At 35.6% G+C, this 14,815-nt stretch overlaps 1 protein-coding gene across 8 annotated transcripts in view; it reads right to left on the minus strand.

The window, feature by feature from the left end:
* CNOT6 (CCR4-NOT transcription complex subunit 6) overlaps positions 1-14,815 on the minus strand; it is a 77,044-nt gene that overhangs the window by 46,679 nt on the left and 15,550 nt on the right. For all 8 annotated transcript variants that reach the window (XR_013387353.1, XM_077911090.1, XM_077911088.1 and 5 more), the window contains one exon: positions 6,509-6,622. Coding sequence is in view for 6 of the 8 variants with exons in the window: in XM_077911090.1 (XP_077767216.1) it covers positions 6,509-6,620 (112 nt within the window). In the remaining 2 variants the exon portion in view is untranslated. Of the gene's footprint in view, positions 1-6,508; positions 6,623-14,815 lie in introns of those variants that run through there.

Consider the following 14,815-nt stretch of genomic DNA (forward strand, 5'->3'; position numbering starts at 1 on the left):
ATTGAGTCCTGCATCAGGTTCCCCATGAGGAGCCTGCTTCTCCCTCAGCCTATGTCTCTGCCTCTCTCTCTGGGTCTCTCATGAATCAATAAATAAAATCTTTAAAACAAAACAAAACAAAACCACAACCCATGAAAGAAATAATAAGCTGGACTTTATTAGAATTAATAACTTCAGCTCTGTAAAAGACACTGTCAAGAGAGTAAGGCCACAGGCTGGGAGAAAACATTTGCAAAGACCTATCTGGTGAAGGACTATATCCAAAATATACAAAGAACTCTTAAAACTCAACAATAAGAAAACAACACAATTAAAAATGGGCAAAAGAAGTGGGCACCTCACCCAAGTAAATATGCAGATGGTATATAAACATATGAAAAGATGTTCTTTAATCATGTCATCTGGGAAATGAAAAATTAAAATAATAATGAGATACCACTATACATACCATCTAGAATGATCAAAATCCTGAACACTGACAACATGAAATGCTGGAAAAGATGTGGAGCAACAAGAAGTCTCATTCACTGTCAGTAAAAATGCAAAACGATACAGACATTTTGGAAGAATTTAATAGTTTCTCACAAAACTGAACATATTCTTAACATATGATCCAGCAGTCGCACTCCCTAGCATTTACCCAAAGAACTGAAAACTTACATCCACAGAAAAACTTGCACATGGATGTTTATAGCAGCTTTATTCATAACTGCCAAAACTTGGAAGCAACAAAAATAGCCTTCGGTAGATGAATGAATAAACAAACTGTAGTACATCCAGACAATAGAATATTATTTAGCACTAAAAAGAAATGCGCTATCAAGCCATGAAAAGACATGGAGGAACTTAAATGCATGTTACTAAGTGAAAGAAGTCAATCTTTAAGGCTACATACTATATGATTCCAACTATGTGACATTCTGGAAAAGGCAAAACTATGGAGACAGCAAGATCACTGGTTTCCAGGGGTTAAGGGAGAGGGAATGAAGATGAATCGGCAGAGCAGAGGACTTTTAGGGCAGTGAAAATATTCTTTATGATTTATAATGGTGGATATATGCCATTATGTATTTGTCTAGACCCATAAAATGTATAGCATGAAGAGTGAACCCTAAGGTAAAGCATGGACTTAGGATGATAATGTCAGTCAATGTAGGGTCACTAACTGTAACAAATGCACCATTCTGGTAGAGGATGTTGGTTGTGGAGGAGTCATGCACCGTACTGTGTCACATTTGTTGTGAACCTAAAGCTGCTCTAAAAAAATAAAGGATATTTTAGGAATGCCTGAGTGGCTCAGTCAGCGAAGCATACGACTCTTGATTTTGGCTCAGGTCTTGATCTCAGGGTCCTGAGTTCAAAACCCACATGGGGTTCCATGCTAGGTGTAGAGTCAGTCAACTTAAAAAAAATTTTTTTTTAATTAAAAAAAGAAAAACAACAGAACAATGGTTGCCAGGAGCTGGAAGCTGGGGCAGAGTCTGCCTAAAAGGGAGTTAGGGGCCCCTGGGTGGCTCAGTCAGTTAAGCCTCTGACCTAGGCTCAGGTCATAATCTCAGGGTCCTGGAATCAAGCCACATATGGGGCTCTGTGCTCAGGTGGGAATCTGTTTGTCCCTCTTTCTCTGCCTCTCCCCCTGCTCATGCTCTCTGCCTAACTCAAATAAATAAAATCTAAAAAAAGAAAAAAAAAAAAAGGTGGGGGGGATACATGATACATGGGGAAGTTTTTTGGAGGTGATGAAACTCATATTGTAACTGTGGTGGTGGTTATACAACTGTGTATATATAAATGTACAACAATAAGGTGAGTTTTACTGTATTTTATTTTTATCTTCCTGTAAATTATACCTTAATTTAAAAAAAAAAGTTTTAAAAACGATTCGAGACAAATATGCAAATTTAGAGAATAAATCTCTGAAAAAACCCAAAGGAACCAGCATACCAAAAGTTATTACCCAAACTGTCCTGAAATTAAAAGAAAAAAAATTCAAACTACACACATACATGTTTTTCTTAATATACCGTACCTGAGAATATAAAGGTAGAACAAAGCCAACACCAAGATATATTCCAATAAAATTACTGACTTAAAAAAAATCCTTTGGGCATGTAGGCAAAAAGAGCAACTAACTAATAAGTGAAAGAAAATTGAACTGTCATCAAAGCCTGTTGCAAAACGGAAGTAACATACTCAGGATATTTCAGGAAAGAATGTGAGCCACCTATTTTATATTCTGCCAAACTGACATTTGAATATAAAGATACAAACTGTTATTAATGTGCAAGAAACTCAGAGAATATTGCTACCATGAGCCCTTCCTAAGGAAACATCTATAAAACAAGATTCCAGAAGTCCAAAATTATTAGAGATAAATGAACTAGTGGGAGGCACTGAATTTATATACTTACTAACAAAACAAAGTCCAAGTGGGGATTGTATCCACATTAAATGGGAAGGCTGATAGTATGTCATGACTACACTCTCACAATATAGAGTACAACTATTTAACAGGAGTGGGGTGGAGAATGGGAACGATATTCCAAGCAGTTCTACCTGCTTTCAGTACTCATATTAGTGGTAGTATTTTTAGTACTGTTATTCTGAGACTGCAATGTAATATGGGATAAACCAAATAAGTAATTACAGGATATTCAAATTCCATCATCCCATATCCCTGAGAACTAGGACACGCAGCATTAAAGGAGATACACATGTAATTATAGAAAAGGTTAAATAAAATCCCTGTTATTCTAAATACAAATCAAAAGTATCAGTATATTTTTATAAGACATTTTATAACTGTAAATATACAAATGTATTTTATATATTTAAAAATATTTTATCATATTAAGCATGTATACATATACAAATATATATCTGTCAACTCTCTCTCTATATATACATAATACACACACATGAAGATATATATAGTCCTATTTCCTAGCTCTGTCCAGTGGAAACACTTAGAAACAATGACCCACCCAATAGCAACAAGCATCCCTAGCAACAGATATTTTGGTCTTGAAATATCATTTCCAACTAAAAAAAAAGACAAACAGATTTTTTGGAAAAAATATTATTCCAGGTTTGAGGCAAGAAATACACAAGATAAGCCAAGAAAATCTTGCTATACCAGATAGCGAGGAAACTACTAAAGACAATTAGAGTTGTATCAGAAACTCAGAAATCATTTAAAAAGCTCTCCCATTAGTCAACAACCGGACAATTTAAGCAACAAAATAAAGTAATAATTACAACTCATGATTTACACCTGAAACCCAAATGTTTAGCTACAGTAGTTAATAATGACATTTTAAAAAACCTAACTAGTCACCCTCAAAGGATGACAATTTATCTTGAAAACTAGTAAATTAAAGGAACAAGCTTTCTTTTCTGCCTTTCCTATATAAACTGTATACTGGGTCATCAATCAATAAATAAGGAAAAGCATCTTTTTATAGATGCAGCTCACTTAATGAAAAAAATGAAAAGAAAAAAGAAAAAAAATGAAAAAAAAATGACAGAATTAGAATATCACTATTTAGCAAACCCTAAAAGAATTAATGGCTCTAGGCACTGAACATTAGTGGAAAAGACCTTCAGATTTTATCTGCTATCTGACGGAAAAGCAACCATCATCTTAAGCCCTGCCCAGGGGTCAAATCTGAGCCTGACCAAGCCTTTGCATCCAGATGCCCATTTGTAGGGGATGAAAAACATGTTCAACTGCATGAGTCTCCGTAAGCAAAACAGAGCCTGTGGTGAAACAAGTCAAACCACCCCAAGTTTAACACAGAGAGGGAACCTGTAAATTAAGACATACTAAATAAAAAGAGGATGGGGACTAAACCATAATGCTTAGATACACACAATTTGGTATCAAAGCTGTAAGGGAACAAAGAAAGTGATTACTGGAAAAGTAAGAAAATAATGGTTACTTTTGAGAGCAGGGAGGTGGTTATGATTGGCTGTCACGATGGACAGAGCTGGGGGAGGTAAAAAAAGTTCTAATTCTTGACCTGGATAGTGGTTACAAGGCTTAGGCCTTATAATAATTCATTAATAGATTTGTCTTTGTGGTTTTATGTGTTTCATTCAAAAGGCTTTCTTTAAAAAGTAAATGATTGGGATGCCTGGCTGGCTCAGCAGCTAAGCATCTGCCTTTGGCTCAGGGTGTGATCCCAGTCCCAGAATCGAGTCCCACATTGGGGTCCCTGTGAGGAGCCTGCCTCTCCCTCCGTCTATGTCTCTGCCTCTCTTTCTGTGTCTCTCATGAATAAATAAAATCTTTATTTTTAAAAAATAAATTAAAAGGTAAATGATTAATAGTTATTTGGCTTATCTGGTTACCTCCAAATGGCAAAAGGAACTCACCACCCATTCCCCCTGGAACCAGAGGAGTACATGAGAAAACTGAGGGTCCAAGAGTCAATGACCTCAGGTCCCTAGGACTTTGCATCACAGAATCTTAAAGAACTGGTGCTAAAGTATATATATGAACTGTCTGCATGAACTGAAGTCAGCCTTGACAATTTACACATGTTGGAGCTTATGATTTAAAGACTGGCTGAGACAATAAAGTGACCTTCCTGATAGTGGGTTTATTACAAAGCCCTGTTCCACTGACCTATTTCAACCAATAGTTTATCTTCCATGATACTAACATGATACTTCCTTCCTGTCTTGTATAAAGATTTCTTTCTCACAGTAAGCAGAAAAGTTATTTAAATTTGCCAAGGAGTTCCCAACATGAAGTAGAGAGAGGAAACAGTGGAGGAGAATCCCCATAACCTCAGAGATATAATCTAAGTGAGTACTTTCTTTTAAAAAACAAACAAACAAACAAAACCGATTTTATTTATTCATGAGAGACACACAGAGAGAGAGAGGCAGAGACACAGGCAGAGGGAGAAGCAGGCTCCATGCAGGGAGCCCAATGTGGGACTTGATCCTGGGACTCCAGGATCACGCCTTGGGCCAAAGGCAGGCGTTAAACTGCTGAGACACCCAGGGATCCCCTAAGCAAGTACTTTCTAAGCTTATTCTGACATTACTAGAAAAAGGAAACTTCCCTACAAACAAATGACTTAAAACTCAAAAACTGCTAATACAGACTGAAAAGAGAAAAATACAATTAAATACAAACCTGAAGAAATTAAAAGGGGAAAGCAGGAATGGGTGATTGCCTAAGCTCTGAAGGTAACTGATAAATCAGAAAGTGTATTTCCCTTTGGGATACCCTGACCCAGAAAGTCAAATATGACTGGAGAGGGAGGAAAAAAAGAAAAATTTTACACTACCACACCTACTCTATGAAACAGAAACTCAACTTAATTACCACTAGCATTCTAAAAACCAAGAGAGAGAAACCAGATTAATGTGCATATCCCAGGGAATGTTTAGGTTTACTGAATAGGTTAACCAGAAATTTTGAGCTGACAAGGGAAGAATATTACTATCATTACTTCCTTTTTGGCTTCTTGTAAATATTTTTCTATCTAGAATGGCAGTTATATTTTGTCTATTAGTTATCTATACAAGTATATTCTATTCTTCTCACTCCCTAATATGCATAAGGTCCAGAATGGCAGGGACTGTGTTTTTTTTCCCCATCTATGTATCTTCCATATACCTAGTACAGCACCTGGCAAAATGTTTTACACACAGCACATGGTCAGTATGTTTGCTGCATTAAATAAAAAAAAATTTAAAAAAAATCCAGGATAGTCAGAAAAAAAGAAGAGAAAACTTGTTCATTATTTCAGAAGGCAAAAATCAAGACAGACTGGAAGAAAAGTATGGAGAGGCCAATCAGACCAACATTAACACAAAACTAAAATAAAACTAAATAAAAACTAAAAATAGCACTGGTTGCCTTGAGAGGTTATAATGTCCTTTTACCACCTCTGAAGTATTAAAAAAGCTGCATGCCCACTGGCAGGAATGATGGGGATATCTCTGGAGGCTCATCTATTTCTTTGACTGTGTCTAGACTGCCATTAAGGTAGAAGGGAACTTTGGGATATGCTTTAAATTCTTTTAAGATTTCATGTTTCTGAATAAGCCCATCCTTGGAGACTCAGACTGAAAAGTAAATGAAGAAAATAAGGAGAAACAAATCTATTACATAACCTATACTTAGGATAGGCATTTCCCACCCCACTGGAATCTGTAATTTGACAATACAAAAGCCTGACTCTACTTTATCAGAGAATTACATATCAGAACAAACCTCTGTGCACCAGGCATTTCACAAGTGTTTTTTCATTTCATCCTTGTTATTATCCACATTTTATAAAAGGACACTTCTACTGAAAGAATAAGTAATAAATGGGTTTTGAACTTTGACTGAAACCATGTTATTTCCACTGAACCTTCCTACTTCTAAGATAAATTAGCACTAGCAAAATAGAACATTGCCTCTTTTGTGCATTGGCATTAGAAATCTTAATTTTCTACCATATCTTGATTTCCATACCATAAATTTATATGTGCCATGTCTTACCACTTATTTCAAGCTCTGCCCAATGTGATTTCTTTCCATTTGCTGCTTCCTCAGAGGACATAATTGTGTACATCTTCCTAGGGTCAGGGGGTTCGTATTTTTCTTTGGGCATGCCTGTTGAGTTAAAAAAAAAAAAAAAAATCAGCATTCTGAAGAACCACATAACTGAAAACAGTATCTTTTTAAAAGTAAGTACACATATTATGATCTCTAAATACCATTTCCCATTAAAAAGAACTAGGCATTTCTAGGAGAAATGGAGGATTTCAGGCCCAGGATCAGAAAAATACAAAAAAGTGCTGGGTGCTAACAAAGATGCTGTGACTGTGGAAGACACAACAGACTGCATGAAGAAGCTCCCACTGGCCACCCGTAAGACCACATGAACATCAAAAGAATGACTGTGAGTCATTATAAACTGCATGAATTCAAAACTTTAATAAAAAAAAAAAAATAAAACAAAATTCCATCACCTAAGAATTGGGAAAAGAAAGAATCAAGCATTTATCCTGCATTTCTGGCTGAAACTAGGTAAGGGAATGTTCTTAACAGAATTCCAGCTAATAAATGCATAAAGAGTTAGATAATTAGAAAAATCACTATTTCGCAACCCCTAATGAAAAAAAAAATCCAATGGATAACTAAGGCTATGAGACTTCAACCCAATGGTCAATATCATCATTAGGATGAGATATGTGACAATACTACAATGCCCTTGACACCTCATCCAAACATATTAAAAATAAAAAACTGAACATAAATCCTATCAAGCGCTAGTACTTCCAGTGCCAGCTGAACAAAATAGAGGAACATGTTAAAAATAACACAAGACAACAATGTGAACATACTGAACACTACTGAACTGTATGCTTAAAAGTAATTAAGACATAAATTTGGTTATATTTAAACCACAATTAAAATTTTTTTAAAAATCTTAACTCCACAAAAATATAGCCAGCTAGATGCAGAATATGGAAAGTGCTACATGAGAAAGATCTAATTTCTTCAACAAATAAATGACACACAAAAAAAGAGGAGAGGCAATTGACATGGATTAAACAATTTACAGGACAAAGCAATCAAATGCACTATATATACCTTGTTTGAGTATAATTTGAATAAACCAAGTGTAAAAGACATTTCTGAGAATCAGACAATTAGAAGTACTAAATTAAGTTGATACTGAAAGACTATTGTTCATTTCACTTGTGGTTATTTCCTTAAACCTATGTTATCAGTACATTTCAAAATATTAGGTGAAATGAAGTCTCACACCCTTGCATATCCCCCAAATTTCCTTGACCAAGTCTCACTTCACCTTATGCATTGGGATGAACCCAAATCCACTTTAGCCAACTCTCCACCTACTCTGGATAAATACAGCTGGAGAAAAACCTATCACCATGTGAACTTAAAGTGAGCCAGTCAGCAATCATTTACCTCAAGCAGACTATTTACGCTGCCAGGAAATCAACTGTAAATTCTCCTAGTCCCTTCTACACAACTTCGCTCTTCAAACCTCTAACTCGTATTCCTCCATCTTCCCTTTCTTACATCTATTTTCTCATTGAAACAGAAAACCACTGCAAGAGGCCTTTCGATGAACTCCCACCTCCACCCATTTACACTCTCTTTTAGTAGGACAAATTGCCTGCCCTCTGAACAATCAACCCCACCGCATCACCTTGCCTATTCAAAGACTTTACTTGGCGATTCTCTCCTACATCACTTTTTCCCTCTATACTAGATCTTTACCTTCAATATACATATACATGGTATTATCCCCTCTATTTAAAAGTCCTAACCCCAACTCCCCCACCAGTTATATTTTTTTTCTCATTCTCTTCACAAAAAAAATTATCCTCAGGAGTTGTATATGCTCTGTCTCCTAGTTCTCTTTTCTCAGTTATTCAAATCAGTGTGTGCTTTTAACATTCCACCAAAAACTGCCAAGAAGAAAACCAGTGACTTCATATTGTTATATCCAATGATTGTTTCTTAGACCTCCTTTTGCTTGTCCTATGATCAGTATTTGATGTAGATGATCACTCATTTGTAGACATACTTATTCACTTGGCTTCCAGGATCTTTTATCTTGGTTTTCCTTTTATCTCACTAGATTTAGTCTTTTGCTAGTTCTTTCTGCAGAGTGAGAATTAATTCCATTTACCGACAGAAACCTGAAGCCCAAAAAAGATTTAAGCAATTTAACCAGCATTTTAAGGCTGAGAAGTAGCAGAGTCAGGCTTTGTGTCTGATTAAAAGTTAAAGCTAGTTTCTAAGTGAAATAAGCCAATTACAAAAAAAAAAAGACAAATATTGTATGATTTCATTTATATGAGGTACTAAAGTAGAACGGTAATTTCAGATTATGAAAGAATTACGGAGATGGATGGTAGTAATGGTTGCACAACATTATGAATGTATTTAATACTACTGAATGCTACACTTAAAATGGTTAAGATAGTAAATTTCAAGTGTATTTGCCACAATAAAAAAAAAAGACTGGAAAAAAGTCAAAGCAACTTTCATTATGCTTTGCTGCCTCCCTACTGATGGGAAGTAAAGCTATTTTTGAAACAGAAATGGGCTTTGATTGGGTAGTCAAAACACAGGAGGTAAAATAATCCTTAAAAGGCTGCTTGAAGAAATATAAATGGTGAGACTAATCATCAGCACAAGAAATAACACATCTATTCTTTGTTTTGTTAAATATTATTGATAAAACAAACTGTTCTCTTATATGTTAACTTCTTGAAAATAGAAACAAAATGACTAAAGTTTTTCCACTGATGATACAAAATACCTAATACAGAGAGCTAGCTATAAAGTCAGAAACTGTTCCAGAATAGAGGGACAATCTGGCAAAGCAAGTGTCCTTTCTGAATGATATGAATATTTCAGTAATAACCTAGAAAATATAAAGTGTTGTGTCAGGCTACCAGAGCTTGATGAGACCAGCCCTTAAGATCACCCAAACACTATTATTCTAACTAAATTCTACTTAAAACAAAACAAAACAAAACCATCTGATCTTCATTGACTTTTCCCAATAGAATTTAACAATGGTAAGAAATTGGCTCTGTCAGGCTGAGGTTAGTATTTTGGTCTTATTATTAATCATTTGACTTCTCAGTAGATGTTGAGAAGTCTGGGGACGCCTGGGCGGCTCAGTGGTTGAGTACCTGCCTTCGGCTACAGGCATGATCCCGGAGTCCCACATCTGGCTCCCTGCCTGCTTCTCCCTCTGCCCATGTCTCTTCTCTTTCATGAATAAATAAATAAAATCTTTAGAAGAAATAAAAAAGAAGTTGAGAAGTTTGATTTATCAACCTCATGCAAGCCTACTTAGTTTTTTTTTATTTATTTATGATAGTCACACACAGAGAGAGAGAGAGAGAGAGAGAGAGAGATAGGCAGAGGGAGAAGCAGGCTCCATGCACCGGGAGCCTGACGTGGGACTCGATCCCAGGTCTCCAGGATCCCGCCCTGGGCCAAAGGCAGGCGCTAAACCGCTGCGCCACCCAGGGATCCCGCCTACTTAGTTTAAATCAAGGTCTAGAGTTTGATCACACTTCAGAGAATGGACAGAAGTGTTACTGAACTAAGAAATCTGAAAACCAGCTATGGACCTGGTATCATTGCACCAGAGTCATAATTTTGCCTAGGTAGCCAGCCACTCCTTTTCCTGTTTTTTCATAATGTGACATGGGTGGCCTTAAAATTCAGAGACAGGTCATTAAACTCGGATGCAGCAAGGAGATCATCTTTATTTTCCAATCCCTGAGAGTAAAGATTTGGAAGGGGGGGATTATGACAGCATATAAGAAATGATAGCATGTAAATTGTCTAATCACTATACTGTACACACTTGAAACTAATATAACTGTGTGTCAACTATAGTCAAAAAATAAAAATTAAAAAAAAAAAAAAGGTAGCAAACTGGACAAACTTTTTCCTGGAGCAGCAAGAGGAACACATCTGCTCACTGAGCAACACCCTACTCCCACTTTTTTTTTTGGGAGTATGACAAAAACATAGCATTGGTAGAGAAAAAGATGTAAGAATGCATACAATTTAGAATGTTTCCCAAGACTTTGAAATCAACAAGCAGATCTCTCCTCTAAACAATCTGCAGTGACATACCATATTTTTATCTAAAAAGACTAAAAGGTTTCCAAAACAGACTTGAAAACTGCCAATGATTACAAAAGACTTTTAAAAATAGCTACGCCAGTCAGCAGGTATGTAGCACCTGACTTTTCATAATCCCCTATTCCTCCAATCTAATGCCAGGCGTCACTAACTGATCCTGGCAGCATAAAATCCATCCCCACTGTAAATCTCAGAGAAAGTTTTTCATTATCTTAGAATAATTATTCACCTTAAAGAAACAGAACATTATTTACCAACACAGAAAGATATGCTTTCATAATTAAACATTTTAAGAAATGGCTTAAAAATACAGAACTATAACCATTGTGGGAAAGTTAGTGTTGCAAAGCAGAGTTACGAACCACAACATAACTAATAAAACTATCCTGGAGCATTTAAACTAAGAGTACTCTATCTGCATAGCACAAACTTAGAAAAACTGTCATCTTAATAGGGAAAAAAAAAATTTGGAATCCACATATTCTCTACCCTACAATTCCAGAAATGCTGTGTATGTGTGTGTATAGATGTAGTGAGGGGGCTATGAGAGGAATCATAAGGAGGGTTTATAAGGGGTTTTATCAGAATCTAAGGTAGAGAGAAAAAACAACTAAAGAAGCAGACTAGAATAATACCTTCACAAAGGTCCTTGCAAAAAGTTCTACAACATCTCACAGCTCCAGCTCTAGATTCCTAGATCCCTAGTTATAGCCTTTTATAGTAAATCAAATTTAACCATTCTTTGGCTAAGACTGGAACAGCCACTGGAGACAGGGACATAAGGAAAGGGATAGGAGACTCTGGTCTATTTTTCTGCCAGGAATCAACTTATACTCACAATCAAAATTGGGGACAACCAAATATCTGAATGTTCCCCATGGGAAAAGAGTGTGTAACTACAAAAACTGTCAATTGGGAGCTGAAATCCACTAATCATAATGTTCCATAGTCAAAAAGTGTGCCAACAGCCTGCCTCTCCCAATCCATACCTAATCTTCAATCTGAGGGGAAACCAACAGAAGTGCCTAAGAACCCACCCATGCCACATCTGAATAAAAAGCAAGTCAATACTGACTGGTCAAACATAAGTGTAACACACAGCACAATGATCATATAAAATCACTACTATAAGAGAAAATAGAAAAAAAAATAGAAAAAGAAATAGAAAATAGAAATAGAAAAATATTCTGCAAAAAAATTGTTTCTTGTGCTTAAAGAAGCTAAAGAAAACATGATGAACAAAAATTACAAATAAAGAAGTCAACTATGGGACAACACAAACTGAAATAAAAAGAGTACAGATCTATCAGGGGAAGAAGTATTTGAATATTAGAATCTCTAAAACAAGATTAGGCAATAAAGGAAAGTCACAGAATACATAAGCATAATTCCCACAAAAGGCAAACGTTGGCAAAACTCAAACACACTTTTTTATGGAAAAACAAGAGATGATAATGTAATATCTAAGAGAGTAATTACCTAAGTTGTAACTCAGTATACCTACCCTTTGGTATTTACCAGAGAAATAAAAAATGTACTTCCACAAAAATACATTTATATAAATGTGAATAGTGTTATTCATAGTTGTCAAAAACTGAAAACTGAAACCATCAACAATGAAAGGAAAATCAAATTGTGATATATCCAAATACTACTTAGCAAATAAAAAAAAATTCAACTACTGATACATACACATATACACATATATAGATGAATCTCAAACATTACACCGAATATAAAAAGACCCAAAAGATTCCATGTACATGAGTTTGCAGTGATAACAGTGACTGCCCTTATAGGAATTGATGAAAGTATTCAGGATCTTAAATGAGGGTGATTTATACTGATATATGTATTTATCAAACTCAAACTATACATTTAAGGTCTATATATTTCACTTTATATAAACTTTCCCTTAGCTAAAAACATTCTGAACTCAAACACTTGGTCAAGTGTGAAGACAAAAGGACATTTTCAGACAAGCAATTACCAACAACATACAACCTCATGTACTTTTCTGAATTGCTCATTACAGTATTGTTTATGATAAAAGTACAATTTAAGTGACCATTAATAAGAATGTATGGTTAAATGAGTTACTATGCAGCCATACTATGAAAATCATGCAGATGTGAAAAGAATATTAACTACTGGTATCATACTGAGTTGTTCACCTCACAGTTTAGGATTAAGGAAATAAGAATACTTAGGTTAAAGATGTTAGGACCCAAGATTTTCAGGGTAAGAAAACATTTATAAATCAAGGAAATTAAGTGAAAACAACAAATTGACTTGAGAATATCAGTATTAACTCATGATTTTATTTCTTTAAAGAATCTATTATTGATTTGAGACAGAGCCCACACAATGGAGGGACAGAGGAAGAAGACAAACACGCTCTGTGCTCAGAGAGGAGCTCGATCTCAGGACCCTGAGATCACGACCTGAGCCAAAATCAAGAGTTGGACACTTAATGAACTCTGCCACCCAGGCGCCCCTGAACTCATTACTTTAAATTTGTTTTTAACTACACACTGACATGTTCTAGAAATATTATTTTTCTGGAATAATAACACCCCTAATCCTCAGTTTTGACCTCTACTACCAAGAAAGCAAAGTTCTTTGTGTAAAATGGCCAATCACAAGTTTGGGGCAGGAAATGTATAAAATGTGTAAAGCCTGACACATCCTTTAGTGCCGAGAACACAAGTCAATATGACACAGGAGCCAGCTAAAAGGGGTCCTCACTGGCTGAAGCTGTGACAATTTGAGCAAAAAGAATCATAATTATAATGGAATGAAATACACTGAATCCAAAACTTTTGAATAACATGATCATTATTAGTGCTGCAGAAAACAGAGCAAGCAGGATTAGTAGCAGAAGGAAACTACAGCACTAATCAAGACATAAAAAAAAGCAAGAGGGGAGGGGAGAAGGGAGGAAAGAAAAAGCCATAATAGGTGCATGTCAGCCACCATCTGAGGCAGCTTTTAAACTAAGAAAACTGGTAACTAAAGAGAAATATTTGAGTGTTCATCTTTTCAGCGGGTACCACATTTCTGGTGACCACACAGCTCCAGTCGAACAATTGTCCTGCTTTACAAAAGAATGACAACTAATAAATGAAGAATGAAAATTAAAAAAAAAAAAAAGCAACATCATTTTGTAATTCCTTTTCTGGGCAAGGATTACAAATTGTGTTAAAACCATTATATGAATCACTGGCAGTGGTGTAATGCTAAAGTAATACCATCACCCAAACTGTTTTCTGATTGTAAGATAGAAAATGTTCAAAGGAGGAATAAAAGGTTACCTGCTTCATTAATTTTCGCAACACTAACCAGATACTGAGTTTCTCAATAAAACGACATCACAGAACATGAAGTACACATCAGCAGGTTTACCTTAAGAACTAGAGGAATTGACCAGATGACACCAAGGAAAAAATAAGACAAAATGAGAATGCAGGATCCTGCAAGATAACTGGTCTGCTGCCTTCAACAAGCTGGACTACTTTAGATTTAAAGAGAATTAAGGGATATAATCAGGTGCAATAAATGGTCCCTATATAGGATCTACAAATCAGCAATGAAAGACATTTTGTGAACAGCTGGAAAAACATTTAATACCCAGTTCATATTTAAAATATTAATGAGAAATTATGAAATCATGTTATTTTGGCTATATATAAAAATGTTTGTTAAAAGGCACTCTGAAGTTAAAGAATTTATTTTAATTATATTGGCCAGATCTTTTTCAAGGAAATGGGAGTTACAGCCATTCTCAACTGACAAAATAAAACGCTAAATTTAACATCTCTCTTTTCCCTTTTACATTTTCTCCTCCATTCTTTATGTTTTATTTCTTTCTCAAACATGAAGGAGGAAAAAAAGGAGAAGGACAGAGGAAAGGAAGGAAGGGAACCAGGAAGAAATAAACTCATGTCCAGAAAAACCCTTTTATTCAACTCAACAGGCTCCTCTCAGAGCTAAAAGTTAGAGTATACAGTTGACCCCTGAGCAACATAGTTGAAAATCCACATGTAACTTCTGACTCCTCGAAAACTACTAAGAGCCTACTGTCATCTGTAAGCCTTACTGAGAACATAAACATATAACACATATTTGGTATGTTGTATGTAGTATACTGTA

This window comes from Canis aureus, chromosome 10, assembly GCF_053574225.1.
Source record: "Canis aureus isolate CA01 chromosome 10, VMU_Caureus_v.1.0, whole genome shotgun sequence".
Taxonomy (NCBI): Eukaryota; Metazoa; Chordata; class Mammalia; order Carnivora; family Canidae; genus Canis; species Canis aureus.